A 19,437-nucleotide genomic window follows, 5' to 3' on the forward strand; every position below is an offset into this window, starting at 1 on the left:
TGTAGGGCCAGGGTAGTAGCTCTCAGGATTAGAAGCCTTCACAGCCACAGAAGGCTGTGACCAATCTATAGAAACCAGGGGAGGATTGGGGATGGGTGGGCTGTGAGAGTGGGGGGGTGGGGAGTTGCTCCCAAGGCAAGGCTGGGCGTGGCAGAGCACCTGCCTGGTTCTCAGCCTGTATTTACCTGGCAGGCAGCCATTAGGTATTGTACATTCTTGCTGGGGGTTGATATTGACATAGCGCTCAGTCATTTGTGAGAACTGTGAGAGTTTGAATGAGGAATTTTCCCCTCTCCTATGTGTACCCTGCCTCAAAGTTGTTTCAAAAGTCTTTGTGGGGGGGGGGTTCCCACAAAAAAGAACATTGCAAGGCTCTGAAAGAGACAGTGCTGGCCCTCAGAGGAGTGGCTAAAGGTGAGCTGTGGAGTCCAAAGGAAGCAGGGAAACCAGACAGAGCAGACACCGAGGCCTGAGGACCCAGGTGGGGTGGCAGCTGGGATGGGCACGCAGGTGAGCTACAGTGCACTTCTGTGCTCAGTGCCTGCAGCTGTTGGTGATAAAACCCTAGGTGAGCCAGGCTTTAGAGCTGGCTAATGTTCCCCCATGGCTGTGATGACAAATGCCTAAGCTGTCCAAGATCAAGGTGTCTACAGGCCCATCTCTGAAGCCTCTAGGCTAGTGTCTTCCCTGATTCACTTACTTTCAGTGACTGTAATTGCCCTAGGCTGTGGCTGCCTCACCAGGTTTCTGAGTTGCAGTGTATATCTGTGTCTGTCTGTATGTCTGTGTCTGTGAGTGTATCTATGTGTGTCAGTTCTCTCTCTCTGTGTGTGTATGCCTCTGTGTGTATATGTACATGTGTGTATGCCTTTCTTTTTTCTCCATCCTATTGTCGGTCTGTCTGTCTGTCTGTCTGTCTGTCTCTCTCTCTCTCTCTCTCTCTCTCTCTCTCTCTCTCTCTCTCTCTCTCTCTCTCTCTCTCTCTCTCTCTCTCTGTGTGTGTGTGTGTGTGTGTGTATGTGTGTGTAAAATCCCTTTTCTTACAGGGTTAGCAGTCATAGGATTAGGCCTACCGTAACGCAGACTTGCCCATCTTACCACACTGCAAAGACCTAAATGCAAGATCAGCATCAGAAGTAACAAGAGTCAGAATTAGAACACACATTTGGGGGACACAGCCCATCACACAACAACCATAACTACCAAGACTGGCCAAGACCAGTGTGGACTTTGCCCATTTCCTAGACAGTACTGGCATGCTGGCTTCCATGCATGTATGGGCTCCAGATGTGACTGACTGGCTGGGCCAGCAAGCCTACCTGCCTGGAAGGTACCTCAGGAAATTAAACCTTCCAGTTTGGAGTCTATGTCACTGGCCAGAAATAAGTGATAGGCTGTCCTGTGGGGTAGGTGAGGAGACCTTGTAGGTTTGTGAGGTCCAGGCCTCTGAGATCACAGCCAGAGATCCAGGAAGAACTATCATCTGAGGTCTCCTTGGCAACCACATCCCTTGATGTTTGAGTGCCTACTCCTGCTTTAGGGCTGAGGACACAGCCCAGATCTCAGAATGCAGGGCTGAAATGACCCTATGTGACCTTTCCTACACCACTTCCAGGAGGCCAGGCTTCACTCTCTCCAAGGCCACAAGGAGCCTCCTTTCACAGTCCCTGGGGTGGGGTGGGTGTTGGGAGGGTCTTAAGAATGAGGTTGGGGATTCCCTGTTCTAGGAACCCAGGCAGGACCCAGGTAGGCTGTGCCACACCCATGAAAACATGCCTGGACCAGTAGAACCAGGGAGATGAATGCTGATGGCCTCCTGGAAAACCCCTGATATTCCAGCTCCTGGACTCTCAGAATTTAGGGGCTGTACCAAGATTCCTAAGGAGGGCCCCCCTAGTCCTTGACCAGGGAGGGATGCCCAGCACTCAACAGGTTGTGGCATGAGGACTGAGCATTCTTTCAAGGTGATAGGGTCCAGAGGGAGACCTGGTTCTTCCTTTGGAGTTTTGTTCACCCTGTGACCCAATCACTCTTTTGAGACAGGAGCATCTCTGCCGTTGCCTGGAGATACGGATGTGTGTAGGAAGGTTGTCTGGGGCTCAGATGTGCAAGGCTTGTATAAGGCAAGATGGCAGAGTAAGAGAATAGGAGCCAGAACAATGCTCTGAATACAGAGTCGGCCACAGGGCCTGGCGAAAGGCAACTTAGGATAGACCTCATGTCTTTTCTTAAAGGTTTGCCTTGTCTTTAATTTTTTTTATTTATCTTTTTAGAATTTTACATATGAATAGTGTACGGATTACATCATTTTCCCCTCCCTCTCCTCCCTCTCCTCCCTCCACCTCATCTCATGGCCCACACTCCTGGACCTCTGACATCTACCTTGGGACCCAAAGTCAGGATGGGACACCTCTGTTTAGAGAAGAAGCCCAGCTCTGTGCTTCCTTTTTCTAGCTGGATTTCAGGCCTTCCACTGCCCTCTCTCGCATGCCCAGTCTAACAAGAGTGTTTACCCTTCATGTATGAGTGCTTTGCATCCTGAGCTCTGGGTACAGTTGAGGAAACTGCACCAAACGGGTGGTCAGGACATTGGCCTGTGGTACTTACCACCACCACCACACCACCACCACCAAAACAGATATCCAGAGCCGGCGGGTCTGGGGCTGCTTGGTGGGGCTGATTCTGCTGGATACATACCTGGCAAAGACCAACTTGCGCCCCCCCCTCCCACGATCCTGACCTGAAGAGGGCACCTTGGACTGGGACCCCTGCAGAGCTGCACAGCAGTAAGATGGTAGACACCAGAAGTTCTCTCCTCCAGCTAAAGCTGTGGGGTTGGAAGGGGAACAAGGGAAAAACTGGAAGAGAAAGAAGGTGATGGATCTAATCAAAGCACACTATATGAGCGTGTAAAATTCTCAAATAGTAAAAGTCACTCTTTTAGGTCAGAAAAAAATACATAAATCTCTTTGTCATTTTTCTAATGACAAAACATTGTTTGTATGTCGATAACTAAATATTGTTCATATGAATATATATATTTATACTGGCTGTCACAGGTAGATGAACTCTCTGGGTCTCAATGGCCACCTCAGCCCGGAAGTCACAGAACAGCACCTCTTGGGAATATTGACAAGAACAGGCAGCCTGTAGGAGACCTGAGGGACCCCACAACAGAAGCTGATGGCATAGTGTCTTATGAGGCATATTCTAGGGTCATGAAACATGCTACTTAAGCATAAAGTCCTGGCCCACAGGCCACAGAAGCTGCCTCCACTGTTTCAGGTCATGGTATGGAGTGACAAGTGCTGGGCCCCGCGTGGGACTCTGTTTGGAGAGCTAGGACCCTACTGGGACCCCTCAGCTACCCAGGTTCTAATGTGGATCTGACACACCCACCCTTGGACATACCGCTGGCCAAGGCCCATCTGTGACACACTTTTGGCCCCTGTTTGACGCACTGACTCCAGGAGGCTTCTTCCAGTTTCTCATGTGGCCCTTATCTCCAGGGAAACCGGGGTCGTTACCTGAACTGGTGTTTGCTGTTAGTGCCCCAGCTCCCAATCAGTGTGGGATCTGTAACAACGCCCTCACAGAATTGCAACAGCTCCTGGCTCTGGGCTCTGTCGGCCCAGGTGAGCCCTTCTTCGGCCCTGAGCAAAGTGCATACCTTCCTGGTTCAAGATGGGCTGCACCCACTCCCCTCAGAGTGGCCCTTCACTTTCTTTACCTCCCATGAGCCGTACTGGGCACACAGAGCTGCACAGTGTACGTGAGGGGGCCCTGGCAAGAAGGGAAAGTGGGTAAACATATAGTGTTACACGTGTGGCCTGAAGGAGGTGCCATTGGCCTGAAGAAGGACATCTAAAACCATGTAGAAATTCTAGGGATGGGTTCTTCCCAGGATTCCAAGAGGAAGCAGAGACAGAAAAAGGAAAAAGCATTCCAGATAGAGAGACCACTGTGTGCAGGATCCCAGATGTATCTGCTAGATGACCAGAGAGAACACGCGAGGGGCTGAAGGGGAACAAAGCCATCCAAGACCCAAAGAGCCATCAAAAGACAATGGTCCAGAAAATCTCTGCAATTAGGGCTTGGTGGACCTGGGGTAGGGGTCCTGGAGGAAAGAGGAGGCTCAGAGGCAAGGAAGCTACAGCAAAGTTGAGCCGAGTGAGGGTGCCGTCCCTTGGGAAGTAGGGACTGCTCAGAAGTAGGAGCTTCTCAGCTATACCACGGAGTGGAGGGAGGGGCTTGGTGGTGACGGCTTGAGTACACTTGGAATGAGGGGAGGGGATGACCTGGGGCCTGGAAGCTCATGCATAGCATTAGGATTGGTGACCATGGGACCCCATAGCCCAGGTGCCTGACCCTGTGCTCTGTCCAGCTCAGGAGTAGGTCCCTGGGCCACCACTGCTTTCTGGCTACTGTGCTGGCTCCTGTTGTGTTTTGGATGCATGTGACCTCACTGTCCCCGACTGTCAAAGACCAGAGTTGCCCCTTCAAAGGGGCCTCAGGTCCTGTGAGACTACAGCCTGACTCCCAAGCACTATGAGGAAATAACCACTGCTGTCAGCAAACCTAGTCTTCAGAGAGTCTTCACACTCCGCCTCCCCTGTGCTGGGATGCAGGGATGGGGCCTCACCAAAGCAGGGAGGGAAGGTTAGGTGGCCTCTTCCCAGGACGCTCAGTTTGGACTGGTTCCTCCTCTTTAGGGGAGTGAGTTTTATTTATTCTTCCTGAATGTTGACCCAGCAAGCAGAGAGAGAGAGAGAGAGAGAGAGAGAGAGAGAGAGAGAGAGAGCTCTGAGAGAGCTGGTTGTGAGTGTGCATTTGACCCAAGAGACTTCTGACAGTGAGGGGGCATGGGAAATCTTTATGGTGAAGTTGTCTGCAGTAAATGAGCCTGAGGGTATGTGAGTGTGAGAACGAGTTTGAATTTATGTGTGTGTAAAAGCTGGTGTGAGCTGCGTGTGATTATGGACGTTAATGTGCTTGTGTGAGAGAAAGCTGAGTGTGAGCATCAGTGTGTGTGAGTTGGCACATATGTATGCATGTGAGAATTTGTATATGACTATGTGTAGCATACGTGAGGTCTGCGTGTGTGAGTGTGACTTGTGTGAGTCTGTGTGTGAGCACGAGCATGAGAGTTAATGTGCGGATATGAGACTGTCCCGTGTGAGGGTATAAAGTGCATGAAGGAGGTCACGAGAGAGGTCAGTCTCCATGCAGTGTCTCGGTGAGTGCGTGAAGGGAAATGTGAGGTGGAGTCTCCATGTCTCCATGCGGGGTCTCGTGTGGATAAACGCATGAGGAGAGTGTGGTAGAGTCTCCACACACATATACATTTGCTGAGATGCACCTATCCACCAGCCAGGCCACGGACAGAAAATACAGTCTGTGAGGCCCCATTGGGCCCCAAATCCTGTGTCTGTGACTGTAAATGAAATGCACGCACAAGCATGCATGCACAAGCATGCACGCACGCATGCACACTCACATACACACATTCTTGACAAAGACATTCCTCTACTGGAAGGCAGAATATGAACAAAACAAAAATGTAGTTAGGCCATTAAAATACTCTGTAAATAATTCTTTTCTTTTCCTCTCCAACCTCTGAGATTCAGTGGACAGATTTGCCCACCAGTATAAATATATGTCTGCAATGAACTGTTTTTAGTTATCAACATATTAAAAAACAAAAATATATGATGTTTTGTCTTTGAAATCTTTTAAAGGATTTAATTATTTATTTTTGCTGACGTAAGGGGTAACTCTTGTTACTACTTAAGAATTTCTTTTTTTTAATTAATTTATTCATATTATATTTAAATTGTTATCCCCTCACTTGTGTCTTCCTATTCCTCCCCCCTCCCTCTTTCACTCTATTCCCCTCCCCTAGGTCTGTGACAGAAGGGGACCTCCTCCCCCACTATATGATCATAGGCTATCAAGTCTCATCCTGGTAGCCGGCTTATCCTTTCTCTGAGTGCCACCAGGCCTCCCCACCAAGGGGAAGTAGTCAAATATGGGGCACCAGAGTTCCTGTCAGAGTCAGTCCCTGCTCTCCACACAACCGTGGAGAATGTCCTGTCCATTGGCTAGATCTGAATAGGGGTTCAATGTTTACTGAATGTACTGTCCTTGGTTGGTACAGTAGTTTGGGCAGACCCCCCTGGGTCCAGATCCACCTGTCATGAACTACTTGAGAATTTTATACGTGCGTGTAATGTGTTTTGATCCACCCCACCCCTTCCTCGCCGTTCCAGTTCAATTTCTCCATTATGTCTCTCCCCCTGCTTTTCCATTCCCGACCTCATATGCTCTTTTAGTTTTTCCAAGCCAGCCACATTTCCAGCATGAATCCCACCCCATCTATTTGCTATTGGTGATGGATAATGTCAGGGAGAGAAGGTCAGTTTCCCCCCGAGAGGTTAACCCATGCTGTGGTGGGTGGCCCTGCACTTCGCACATACAGCACAGGCAGCACCAAATGAATGAAGCAGTATCGGGCCACAGCCCACTCCCTCCCTGGCTGCTATGGGACCTGCTGCTCAGGTAGGTGACTGCAGTACTTCTGTCCGACAAGCCTCACGCACTTGCTCTCCGACCCTTGAAGAAACTTTCAGAGCCCTGGCTGGGCTGCACGGGGACCCAGTGAGAGATGTGGGTTGGCCTTCATACTACTGTTTTTTTTTTGTCAGGGCACCAGAGGCTCCCCTCCCCCTGTGGAAGGTCCACATCTCCTCTGTCCTGTCCATCCTGACAGAAGGACAAACATCGATCAGGGTTAAATTGACAATAAAAAGGGCAGGAGCAACAGGGACTCATCAGCCAGTCCTCGCCTCTGAGTTCAGCGCAGAGCTAGCTGGGAAATGTTCCACATGTTGGCCAAGGCCAGTGTGACACTGAGCTCCAGAGCAGCAGGTTGGGTACGGACCATGAGCTCGCTCCAGCTGCTGGTGCCACCCCCAGAGGCCCTGAGGAAGCCCCTGTCAGTTCCAAAGAGGCTCCTGTTGGGTCCAGGGCCCTCCAACCTGACTCCACGAGTGCTGGCAGCCGGAGGTCTCAGGATAATCGGCCACATGCAGAAAGAGATGCTTCAGGTAGGCCCTGGTGGCAATGGCCTCTATTTAGGGGGGATGGTGTCACTCACAGCAGGCAGAGAAGAGAGTCTGACCTGTGTACCCACCGTCTAGATCATGGATGAGATCAAGCAAGGCATCCAGTACGTGTTCCAGACCAGGAACCCCCTCACACTTGTTGTCAGCGGCTCGGGACACTGCGCCATGGAGACTGCCCTGTTCAACGTCCTAGAACCTGGGGATTCCTTTCTAGTTGGAGCCAATGGCATCTGGGGAATGAGGGCTGCAGAGATTGCTGAGCGCATTGGTAAGGGAGAGTGGCCTGTGACCTCCTGTCATCCCTTCAGAGCCCTCCTGGAGGAACCCAGAAGCTATCTCCAGCAGATGAGGGCCCAGCCTGTGCCTTCTGGGGCCCTAATGTGCCTCCATCTCCCCCAGGTGCTGCCTCCTCCAGGCAGGCCCCAGGGCATTCTCCCAGCCCCAGAGCATGACAGCAGACTGGCCTTGCAGAGTTAGGACAAGATTGTTTCTAGAACACATGGGAGAGATGCTGCAAGAAAACCCCTGATCCGAGCCACAGCCACTCTCTGGGGTCCTCAAGAAGATTGCCATCTGGTGGAGGCTAACTCTCCCCAAATCTCAGAGTCCTGTTCATTTGTAAAATGAGGATCTAGGAACAGTTCTTCCTCCATAATCTGAGACAGAGGAGAGTAGGCATACACCCAGACTTCTGGTAGACCCTGGCATTTGCAAATGGCCTTCATGATTCACAAATGCATGGCACAGCATTGAAGGGCATCAGTCATCCAGGCTCTGGTACCTAGGCAAGCCCCTCCTCTTTGCCCTTTGCTGAGACTTGGGTGGCTCAGGTCCCTTCCCTGCTAGAACTCTGGTTGTGAGCACAGAGTTAGGTGACATGGGACTCAGAGACAAGAAGCAGGACAGGTGCTCGGTTCCTGGTGTCACCTGACCCACAGGTCAAGGTCTGCTTCATCGTCTCACCCTTCGTTCAGTCTTTCATCAGTGTGAGATATGGGATCCCATAGCACCTGCAGTGCTCATGGTGACCTCATACAGATGTTATCTATGTGATAAGGCTGCCTCGGGTACCACAGCCTGAGAAGGGACCACCTCAAAGCCCTAGACTCAAAGCAGTGGAAGCCAGGACAGTGCCGTCTCTATGGGAAAAGCAGCCCTCACAGAGCATGCTCCATTTCGTCTATGGAGCCAGGATGAAGGAGGCCTGCACGCTCTTCCCTACTCATCACCCGTCTCCCCCACCCCCACCCCGTCCTCAGGAGCCTGTGTGCACCAGATGACCAAGAACCCTGGAGAATACTACACGTTGCGAGATGTGGAGGAGGTACTGGGTCCCTGGCTCATCGCTGGAGGGGGTGGGCTGGGAAGCTGAGGCCTGCGGCTTGACTTCTGTCTCAGTGTCTAGGACTGACCATAGTAGGGGCTCCTATACCTAGGAATAGGTGTCCAAAAAGGAAATGGAGTCTGGGATGCAGTCCTGTGGGCAGGGCTAACGTCAGGGAGGTGAAACCTGTTACTGAACTCTAAGGTGCCAGCCCCTCCCTGCGGGGTCAGGACAGTCCCAGCAGACAGGCCACAAGGCAGGCAGGGTGCTGACCACTCTTTCTTCTCGGCAAAGCCTTCCACTCAGTTCCCTCCTTCATTGTGCACCGACAGCACGGGGGGGGCTGGGGGCGGGGGTGAGGTACATCACATTCCTGCTTTCTAAGTTGGCCTACTTCACTCTGGAGGGATGTGGGTATATGTGGATGGCCATGACCCTGCGCTCGTAAGCTGATGGCTGATCCAGGGAGAGGTTCCCATCGGTTCTGCTCACAGTTGTCACCTCTGTCCCCCAGGGCTTGGCTCGGCACAAACCAGTGTTGCTGTTCCTAACCCATGGAGAGTCATCCACCGGTGTGGTGCAGCCCCTAGATGGTTTCGGGGAGCTCTGCCAAAGGTAAGCCTGACCTAGCACGGCAGTACAAGGGCGGAGCCAAGCACACAGCCTGGCTGGGTGATGCACACAGGGAGCTACAGTACTGACAGCGGCAAGGTATCCCAGCCGTCTTTGTTTCACCTTCCTTCCTGCCACTGTCACACAGCATCGGAGGGTTTGCTCCAGGCTCAATATGTGTCATTTTATCATTATTTTACTTGATGAGTCTGGAATAGGACCAAGTACCCTGTAGCCTGCTCCCACCTCTATGGTACTGACTTGGTGCGGGGATTCCATGGCTGCCAAGGGCTGATGCTACCCACTGTGTACATCTCACAGCCTCCTCACACAGAGAGTTCCCTGACTCCAAAGCTGCCCCTTGCCCGTGCTTCTTCCCCAACCCCACACAGAGGTTTACGAGAGAGCTGTACGTGTTAGCCCCTCGGTAACCCAGCAGTGCTGTCTGTAGAGCTGACCACTGGACAGAAGGAGACCTTGCCAGGGCAACAGAGGGTTACCAAGGTGGGGCCACCATGGTCCTTAAGGATGTGAAGCCCATATCTGAAACAGCCCCTCACACAGAGTCCTGCCCATGCGTGAAGCCCTATTAGACACCTATGAGGTTCAAACTCTGCCCATAACTGCTTACATGGCTCTATGAGGAAACCTGGGTAAAGGAGGATGAACACACTCTCTGTTATGTGAGCTGGCCTTTGGCCTCTAAAGGCCCTGCGTCTGTGGCAGGTGGCCAAGTGCGTAGCTCTTGGTAGAGGGAAACCCAGACCTCTGTGCTGCCAGGTTACTGAAACCCAAACTAGCTCTTGGTACTCAGAACCCTGGCTGCCTAGGCTGACCCTTATACGTCTCTGGAAGGTCCCACAGCAGAGCCATCCGGGTTGTGACCCGCCCACCCAGGCTCCAGTATAGACACCTGCCCAGCATTACTGCTGCTTCTGGCTTCAAGGAGCTGCATCAGGGAAGGACCCCCATATAAGATGTGAAAGAGACCCCTTCCTGCTCCCTGCTGCTCTTCCAAGCTCCGCCCACCCTAGCCAGACACCCAGTCCAGGCTGAAATCCAAACTCCCAGGATCCCTCCTGCTTCATTGTGCTGCCTCAATGCCCATGACTCCTTTAGGTACCAGTGTCTATTCCTGGTGGACGCTGTAGCATCACTTGGCGGGGTCCCCATCTACATGGACCAACAAGGTAAGAACAGGCCCTGTACCCTCCATCTTCCAGGTCACACACACAGCCAAAACTCTGAGGCTACAAGAAGGCTCAATATGACAGGTCCTGTAGGCCCACCACTGAACCACAACTGGGTTTATGGTCCTGTCTCACAGGCCCTGGCAAAAAGAGGAAATGTTTGCTAGACAGAAAGTCTAAATCGCACGCTAGGATTTCTGGCCTGGATCTTGCCTGCATCACCTCAGGGAGAACAGCAACACTGTAGGAGTAAGTAGGAGAAAGAAAAGCCAGAGACCAGGAAGGGAAAGGCTTGTTCTTTCATAACCGCTCTTTTCTGAGAACTAGGCAGGGTCAACTCCTGAGGACAGCCAGTGACCCAAAAACTTCCCGGTAGGCCCTGCCTCTTAGAGGCCCCAGCCCTCTCATACCACACTAAGGACCAGCTTTCCAACACATGAGCCCCTAGGGACACATCACATGCACAGCGTAGCCCAGGGGGGCAGCACAGCCTCTGAAGTGAGTCAACAGCCTGAGTTTCTGCCAGGCCATCAGACAGGGTGTGGGGGTGCAGTAGGAGGCAGCTGCTGCTCTTGGGGGGTTGTATCTGGGGGAGCCCTCCAGTTACAATAGCAGCAGATAAGAGGAAGAAGGCGGGGTCCTGTGTGTCAGACGCAGTGACTCCAGTGCGCAGGGGTCAGGACCGTCCCTTAGACAGCCATACTGTGCTGTCCAGGCCTGGCTGTTCACAGAGATCAGAGAAGTCATGCTGAAAGGATCCAGCACAAGGTCATAAGTATGACAAAAACAGGGCTGAGATCTGAAACCAGCACTCTCCCATACACTTCCTGAAACCCTGGTCCACCGAGCACAGGACACGGTACAGAGCAGATAAATACACCTATTGAGTGACTTCCTCGGACTTCCTCTCAGACATCCCCTCCTCCATCTGCATCCCAGGCATTGACATCTTGTACTCTGGCTCCCAGAAGGTCCTGAACGCCCCACCAGGGATCTCCCTCATCTCCTTCAGCGACAAGGCCAAGTGAGTGGCCCCCCTCATGCTGGGGTATGGATGCTGATGGGACACAGCTGTCCCTTAGAGGGAGGGAGAAAAAGGGTCCATGTGGAAACCTCTCCCTGCACACCCTGCTAGGATGTCCTGAAAGCCAAGATGTGCTCCAAAGATGACTCGCGGGGTAGTGGGTAAGGGAAGGACAGGGCCTGAGCTATGGGCAGGACCAGATGAGAGGTTGGCATTCGGGTGACCCAATGTGTCTGAATGCCCAGGTCCCAGTACCCACCCAGCTCAGCTTCCAGGAATTGGCATATGAGCTGCCAGAGACAGGCAAGCACCTCTTACTCTGTGGTCCTACCATCACCTCAGGCTCCTGGTATCTAGATCCTGGACATAGATAGCGAGGGTTGGAGAAAAAGACAAGGTCATGTGAGGGGAGGTGCTCAGTAGTAACGGCCATAGCTGCAACCAGCCTTTGGGTCCCAAGCCAAGTGAGTCGAATTTGGTTTGGTCAGGAATCCTTCCTGACTGGCAAGGCAGACACCAGCAGCGCCATAGGGAAAGTGGGGGCTGGGAGCCATATAGGGAAGGAAGAAGCCCCTGGGGCTGGGTGGAGTGAAGGGTTGGGGAATCTTGCCTGGGAAAGCAGTGTGTAACCCAACCCTGGGCCTCAGTTTCCCCCAAGAAATGAGGCAGGTCGAACCTGTGGGTGGAAATGAGAGAAATGAGTCATGAGGACCCCAGAGAGTTGGGCAGCCTGAACAAACTCACAAGATCCCATGAACACAAGCTCCTCAATAGGCTTTCTGTCCCTGCACCCCACATCTGTGACACAGGACAGCCCAAGAGACAGAGGCAAGTACTCAGACTGGTTTCTCTCGCCCAGACACAAGATCTACTCTCGGAAGACAAAGCCAGTCTCCTTCTACACAGACATCACCTATTTGGCCAAGTTGTGGGGCTGTGAGGGGAAGACCAGAGTGTGAGTGTTGGGTGAGACCAGGGATGAGGGGGGTAGGCTGGCTGCCCTGCCCCCTGCGCCCACCCTCTTATCGCCTATGCACGTCAAGTTCTGAATTTCATGCCTTTGTGCCTCTGATCTCTAACTGGGGGAGTCTTGTGATAGCCATTAAATTCAGGCCTCACTTGTCACCGGGCCCAGAGGCTCGGGTCTAATAAACGCCCTCCCGCTATCATTCCCATAATCCTTCTCCTCCCTCGGCTTTCTGCACTGGCTCTGCTATATCTTCCCATTCCGGGCCTCAGTTTACCTCTCTTGAAAGGTTAACGAGATGTCCTATAGGCTTCAACCATAATCCTGAGAGGTCTTGTGCAAAACCCTGAGGCAGGGTATAGAATGGTACTCTACACTAGTGGGTACAAAGGGTCCAGCGCTGGCTTTGTGGGAACATGGAGTCTTGGTGGGAAGGTGGCGATCAACTATGTGGCCCCTCCCTTCCCCCACATATTGCCAGGCCCAGTGTGGGCCTTCCCTCCCTGGCATCCCTGGCTCTGTGACTCGGTCTCTCCCTGTGACTCTGAAGAAGGAAAGTGTTCTTAGGAAATGGTTGTCGCCTGCCACAGAGCCTGAGCTGTTGGGGTGGGACAATCAGCTTCTGGCACAGTCCCTGCCATATCATTGAACCAGGCTTTTTTGTTTTGTTTTGTTTCCCCAGAATTCATCACACCACGCCTGTCGTCAGTTTATACTGCCTGAGGGAGAGCCTGGCGCTCATTTCAGAGCAGGTAATAGAGACTTCAGCCTAATAGGGAGAAGGAAGATAAGGGAAACCCTTTAGTCTGATTGCACCCCAGAGTGGGTACCTGTGGGAGTCTTCCTTTCTCATGACTCAGATTGCTCTGAGAGAGGAGACAAGAAGACTCTTGAGACAGCACTGAAGTTGTTTGCCATCAGACCCAGGCTTTGGAGTAGGAGACGCTGTAGTGTAGCCAGGAAGGTGGGGGTCTGGGGAAGGGGAGTGGGGAAGGACTGGCTTCTTCAAAGAGGAAGGTGGAGCACTGGCTGAGGGCAGAGTTGGGGGACAGAGCCCTGGACAGGCAGAGGCACACTCAGGGTCTGACCATTCAGTTACTGAGCAGATTACATCACAGGGGAGGCTGAAAGGGGGAGGCTCCCCCAGAACAGAGTGGAGGATCTGAGGCAGGTAGGCGTGGTGAGCGGCTTCTCTGCGATGAAACATGCGCCTGCCAAGTTGGTTGGCAAATCAATGCTGCTGTAGTCTGTTTGTGTCATTTACCAGAAAGCCACAGGCAAAATTTCTAGTTAAATTTATTTGGCTGATAGTTTCTAGAAGCTGGAAAATCTAAGTTCAAAGCCAGGGCCTACATTTACTCCATAATAATATGTCTGAAGATATCACATGATCCAGAGAACCAGATGGAACAAGAAAAGGTTACTTTGGCTTAAAAACAAACAAACAAACAAACAAACCATAAAGGCTCATGTAGCACATACTTAGGCTAGCTTCAGACTCTTATGTATCTGAGCTCCGGGCTAGCCTTGAATCCCAATTCTGCCTCTACCTGCCAAATCCTGGGATGACGAGTGTGAACCATCAGCTTCATTACAAACCTCACCAACTGACACAAGCCAGCACCACCTGTGGCTCCTTTATTGCCAGCCAAGATAGTTTCTGTGCAAGCCCTGGGGACACACTTGGCCACTGCAGCACTCACCAGAGAAGGGGCTGGCACTCTGCAGGCATGTGCAGGCTCTAGGCCAACTTGGCCAGCAGTTGTGTCCAGTGCAAAATCCACTCCCAGGAAGTGGAGGTGAAGAGTGGCTACAGGCCCAATTGTTTGCATAGGTCACAGGACAGGAAACAAAAACAAAAAAGAAACCCAAAGCTTGGCCACCTTCCTCTGGGTCCTAATGTCCCTCACAGACCATTGCCAGGCCCAGAGGCCAGGAAGAGCTCCTGGGTTGTGGCTACCATGTTTGCATTTTTTTCTTTCTTTTTAAAAAAGATTTATTTATTTATTACATATACAATGTTCTGTTTGCATGTATGCCCTCACACTAGTAGAGGGCACCAGACCTCGTTATAGATGATTGTGAGCCACCATGTGGTTCCTGGGAATTGAACTCAGGACCTCTGGAAGAGCCAACAGTGCTCCTAACCACTGAGCCACTTCTCCTGCCCCTCCACGTTTGCATTCTTAGGACCATTCATGAAATCGCTACATGAGAACTGGATTAGAGATGAGGTGACCCATGATGTAGACATTTGCTTACACCCTGACTAGGGCTCTGAACTGGGGGCACATCCTTGTGGGGAAAAAAAAGACTAGGGCTGAGCTGGGTAAGGCAAAGAAAGAAGTCATGGGTAGCCAAGTATGGTGGCACCTACCTGTAATCCCAGGTAATCCCTGAATGTTGACTCAGGATCAAGAGTTTGTGGCTAGCCTGAGCTACATACTGAGACCCTAAAACGGAAGAAGGCAGAGTATTGGGAAAGAGGCTAGAAGACGCTGATTGTTAGTGGAAAGCAGTTGGTGATGAGCAAACTAAGACCTGGGAGTGATCTCGCGGGCTAGAGCAGGAAGGACTAGTTTCTAGAGGTCACAATGAATGGGACCCGACTCTGACCACATCACACCCACATGGCCAGCGATCCCAGCCTTCTCAAGTGGCAACCTACCCAGTATACGTAGGCTATAGAGAGGCTAACACCCTGCCTACCTGTCACGGCCACCTTTTCCCCCATAGGGCCTGGAGAATTCCTGGCAGCGGCACAGGGAAGTTACAGCATATCTGCACAAACGCCTGCAGGAGCTGGGCTTACAGCTCTTTGTGAAGGACCAGGTGAGCAGCCCATGGAAAGGGGGTGTCAGTTGATTGATCCGGGCACTAGTCCAATGGGGAGGGGGAGGCTATAATCAGTTGGTGAAACTAAGCACAGTGTTTCAGTGAGACCCGAGCCTCCGGAAGCTGGGGGTTGGAGGTGGACCCAATCTCCTTAGGCCCTTGGGAATCTCTAGATGGCTCTATTCCCTGCTGAGGGACCCCTGCTGCAGCCACTAGCGGAGTGGCAAGCTGTTCTCTGTCCGTTTCTCTGGACTCTAAAAGCCAGTACAGGCCAGGCAGCGTGACCACCATCACAGAGGATACGAATGGCCCTGGAGGGTATGAAGGGCCCCAGTCCACATGGCTGAGCCCGGCACTTCTTGCAGGAAGCCCGTCTACCCACAATCACCACTGTGACAGTGCCTGCTGGCTACAGCTGGAGGGACATCGTCAGCTATGTGCTGGACCACTTCCACATTGAGATCTCTGGTGGCCTTGGGCCCTCTGAGGAGAAGGTGAGGAGACTCCTGTAGAGCCTGAACTTTGTAGCCAGAGGCACTAGACACCCCGTACTGGGTCCTGTTGCATGCCCCATCTGTGTAGGGTCACCGCAGGGCCCAGGACAGCATGACCACTTGAAGTGGCGTATCCTCAGCCCTTTCCACCACAGTGGGGAGGTCACACATCAGCTTTACCAGGTCCACTCTGCATGCTGAGTGACCCTCCCCAGCCATACCCCCACACTCTCTGCTTTGGGTACAGAAGCGAGGGCTGACTCCAGCCTCTGTGTAGCATGCAGAAGTGTAAGGCATTTCGCTCCTGCATACCAGATGGATGGGTGATCCCATGCGGTGAATGGACCATACCCTGACCAGCTCCCATCAGGGAAGAAGCTGCAGACAGAGGCTCACCTTTGCCTGTTCTGTGCCTACCAGGTGCTGCGGATTGGCCTCCTGGGCTACAACGCCACCACGGAGAATGTGGACCACGTGGCCGAAGCCCTGAGGGAGGCCCTCCAACGTTGTCCTAAGAACAAACTGTGAGCATCCTCTCACCAGATTATGCCCTCCTGAGGGGCTGGGAGTAGAGCAGGAACCGAAAGATTGTGCAAGGCCACCAGGCAAAACTTCTGATGCAGCCATGCTCCTCGGGAAGGAACAGGGTGACGCTGCCCCTCTCCCCACAAATGGGACCTTTGTGAAACAGCATGCTACCCACCTTCTGATGGAGCTGCGCTCTGTAGGCCACTGGCTTTTGAGGATATTCAATAAAGTGCTGGCCAGGCAACTCCTCTGACTCTGTGGGGCTGGGTATAGGAAAGGGCCCTGCGGCCTCCTCGGCTGCACAGCCCCGGTGTGGCCCTCTGAAAAGAGCCTTTTATTCTAGGGCCTGCACACAGATCCTTTCCCCAGGGGGAGGGTACTGTCTTCAATTTCCAAACATCACTCACCAACCCCCAACACACTCTCATAATGGTATCTTCAAGTGGATCTACAAGAAACCACACTCATAAAGACAAGACACCACACACACACACACACACACACACACACACACACACACACACACACAGGACCTGAGCTCATGACCATGAGGCCCACATCCTCCATCTTTAGCCCTGATGCTTCATAGTCACCTGAGTAGACCCTGAGGCCCAGTTTCCTGCTCTGCTTGTCCCCACAGCTCACTTCCGGGCCAGTTATCTGGCACATTAAACACCTGGCACATACCAGGCAGTTGTATGTACTCAGAGATCCAAAGAGGAAGGCTGGAAAGGTCCCCCTCTTACCAAGACTAGAGAGCCCCCCTTTACCAGACAATCAGTAGGAATGCACCTCCTGGCAGAGAGTAGTTGACCTGGCAATGCCCACATCCCTGATACAACTGGTCATAGCTATGTTCTGAGGTAGGTTCCTGAGCCAGCAGAGGCAGCTGCCCCATGGCTCTTGGTGACCAGAAGAGGCAGTCTTGAGGGACACACAGGCACAGTCACAGAATTGAACCATTAGGGGACCTGGAGCAGGGAGGGGGTCCTTAGAGAGGAGACTGGTGAGCCCAGGGCTACATGGTCACTTAAAGCCTGGCCTTTGTCCAGAGAGCAGAGCAGCCATGACTTGGTTTGATCTCCCAAGAGGCAGACACTGAGGTATGCGAGTGGCTGGTCTGAGAATGGACTCCAAAAACCACCCAGTGGAAGATCCTCTGCCTAGGATGCCAAAGATCAGCTGTGTCCCCCGGTGGACCACACACATTCTGTGGCCAGGGTCTGCTCAGCACCGTGGACCTTCCTGCACATGTGTGCCTAGTTGTCCTCACCTGCGTGGCCACGCTGTCGCTTTGCCTGCAGGTGGTGGACACCTGATTTATTTCCGGTTTGGGGCTTTGATAAACACACCTGTAACTGCCTCCTGATTCAAGGCTTTGTGTGATCGTATTCTTTCACTTATTCCAAGTAGAGAAGGATTTCAGTTACAGGGCTGCCTCAACTAGGAGATGCTGTATACAAGAGCTGTGGCCAGTCCACCTCCTTGCCCAGGTGGCTGGCATCCTTTTGTCCTAGCAACTGTCAAACTAATGTAGTTAGATGTGCCCTCCCCTGGTGACTGACGCCTGTATCTTTTCATGTGCTGCTAGCTACTTGCAAACCATCTTTAGAGAAGTGTCAGTCCAGATAGTTGGCTCACATATAGATTTTTTTTTCCTCTTTTGGTTGGTGGTTTGCCATAGTCCTTGAATTCCTGTGTGTGCCTGTGTGTGTGTGTGTGTGTGTGTGTGTGTGTGTGTGTGTGTGTGTCTGTGTCTGTGTTATGCATGTGAAAACCAGAGGTAAACTTTGGAGTGTCTTCCTCCAGTGTTTTTCCACCTTAATTTGTGGGTCAGGGTCTTGCATATTTTGGCTAGACTGGCTCTCCAAGCAAATCTGTCTCCTCCCCTTTCCTCACCTAGTGTTAGGATTCCAGGTGTGCACAGCTGTACCCAGCTTTTGCATGGCTGCTGGGGATCCAAACTTAGGTCTCCACACTTGCTTGGTGAGCACTTTACCCACTGAGCCATCTCCCCAGCACCATAATAGATTTTTTTTTTTAAAAATGTATTCTCAATCCAATCAGTTATTTGTGGCCCAAGGGTTTTCTTGCTCTGTGGCTCACTTATTTGTTTTCCTACTGATGGCTCCAAAGAGCAGGTATATTTAAATTTGGTGCAACTCTATGGGTTTTCTTTCTGTGATCTGTGCTATGTGTGTCTTGCCCCAGAAGTCTTTCCTACGTTGAGACTGTGATGTCTATGGAGTTATAACGTAGGTCTATGTCGTTTGTTTCATGGTATGGACCTAGAGCAAAGCGTATTTCTTCATAGCAGTACCCAGTTGCCCCAACGGTATACTTGTTAAACAAACCTTGTTTTCTCTGTTCAATTGACCTGCCAACCTGGCAAAGATCATTGATCATGTGTGGCTTGGTTTCCGGCATTTGTTCTACTCTTGGCTGCTTTTTGGTCTCAAAACTTGCAGCCACTAGTAAGTCTGAATATGAAGCAATCAATCTCTCTCTCTCTTCCTCCCCCCTCCCCAACCCCCCTTTCTGTGGGGTGAGAGAAGGGGAGGGGGAGGGAGAGGGGGAGAGGTGAGGAGAGGAGGCGGTGGGGGTGGGAAGAGATTTTTTCTTATTCTAAAACCTTCTAATTTCCACATGACTCTTAGGCTTATTTTGTCTCTTTCTACAGAATAGCTTCCTGGAATTTTGATTGGAAATTTCCAACTATCAGGTTGGAAATCTTAGAAATAACATAAATTTGAATTCGTGAGCATTTGTATGACTTCAAATTTCTCTAAGCAATGTTTCAGATTTTCACTGTAGAGGCCTTGCATATAACTTTTGCAATACTTGTTACTAGGGGTTGCTATTTTGCTGGTACTATAAATGGCATTTAATTCTTTTTTCATTGGCAATTGCTTCTTTTCGATATGTTTTTTATATTAGCCTTACATTTACCAGCCTTGCAAGGCTCACAGTTCTAGTGACTCCCTTGTAGATTCCGTTGGATTTTCTAAGCACACAATCAAGATGCCTGGGAATGCTGGCGTTTTGTTGTCCTTCTTTCTCACCTTGCTGCGGACGGATGCAAACCCAAATGCCAGACTAGATGGTGAGGAGGACTTCAGTCTTGAAAAGCTCTTAATGTTTGAGTTTTTAAAATGTTTATATATATTTTGTGTGTGTGTGTGTGTGTGTGTGTGTGTGTGTGTGTGTGTGTGTGTTCAGTTTAGGAATGGTGTCAGGGGCAGGTTTTCTGTAGTTCCTGAGTGCTCCTGCAGCATGGTGCTCACAGTGCTCCCATTCTTTGCTACTGTACAGTTCTTCTCCTTTATTTTCTGATAACGC

General features: G+C 51.6%; 1 protein-coding gene across 1 annotated transcript; it reads left to right on the forward strand.

Moving 5' to 3' along the window:
• Positions 1 to 6,848: 6,848 nt before the first annotated feature.
• On the forward strand, positions 6,849 to 16,426 carry AGXT (alanine--glyoxylate aminotransferase). The gene is made up of 11 exons (XM_084779050.1): positions 6,849 to 7,106; positions 7,200 to 7,392; positions 8,384 to 8,448; positions 8,963 to 9,063; positions 10,180 to 10,250; positions 11,190 to 11,274; positions 12,134 to 12,229; positions 12,924 to 12,993; positions 14,978 to 15,073; positions 15,442 to 15,570; positions 15,991 to 16,426. The coding sequence occupies exons 1-11, from the start codon at positions 6,876 to 6,878 to the stop codon at positions 16,096 to 16,098; spliced, it is 1,245 nt and encodes a 414-aa protein (XP_084635176.1). The 5' UTR covers positions 6,849 to 6,875; the 3' UTR covers positions 16,099 to 16,426.
• Positions 16,427 to 19,437: the final 3,011 nt, after the last annotated feature.

This window comes from Acomys minous (genome assembly GCF_964271855.1).
Source record: "Acomys minous genome assembly, chromosome: 4".
NCBI lineage: Eukaryota > Metazoa > Chordata > Mammalia > Rodentia > Muridae > Acomys > Acomys minous.

What these genes read in the sequence shown, in the direction of transcription:
- AGXT (XM_084779050.1), top strand. Translation starts at nt 6,876, where the DNA reads ATGTTCCACATGTTGGCCAAGGCCAGTGTGACACTGAGCTCCAGAGCA. An exon ending in AGAGATTGCTGAGCGCATTG is followed by an intron (nt 7,393 to 8,383) that starts GTAAGGGAGAGT and finishes CCCCGTCCTCAG; the next exon opens with GAGCCTGTGTGCACCAGATG. An exon ending in TTCGGGGAGCTCTGCCAAAG is followed by an intron (nt 9,064 to 10,179) that starts GTAAGCCTGACC and finishes TGACTCCTTTAG; the next exon opens with GTACCAGTGTCTATTCCTGG.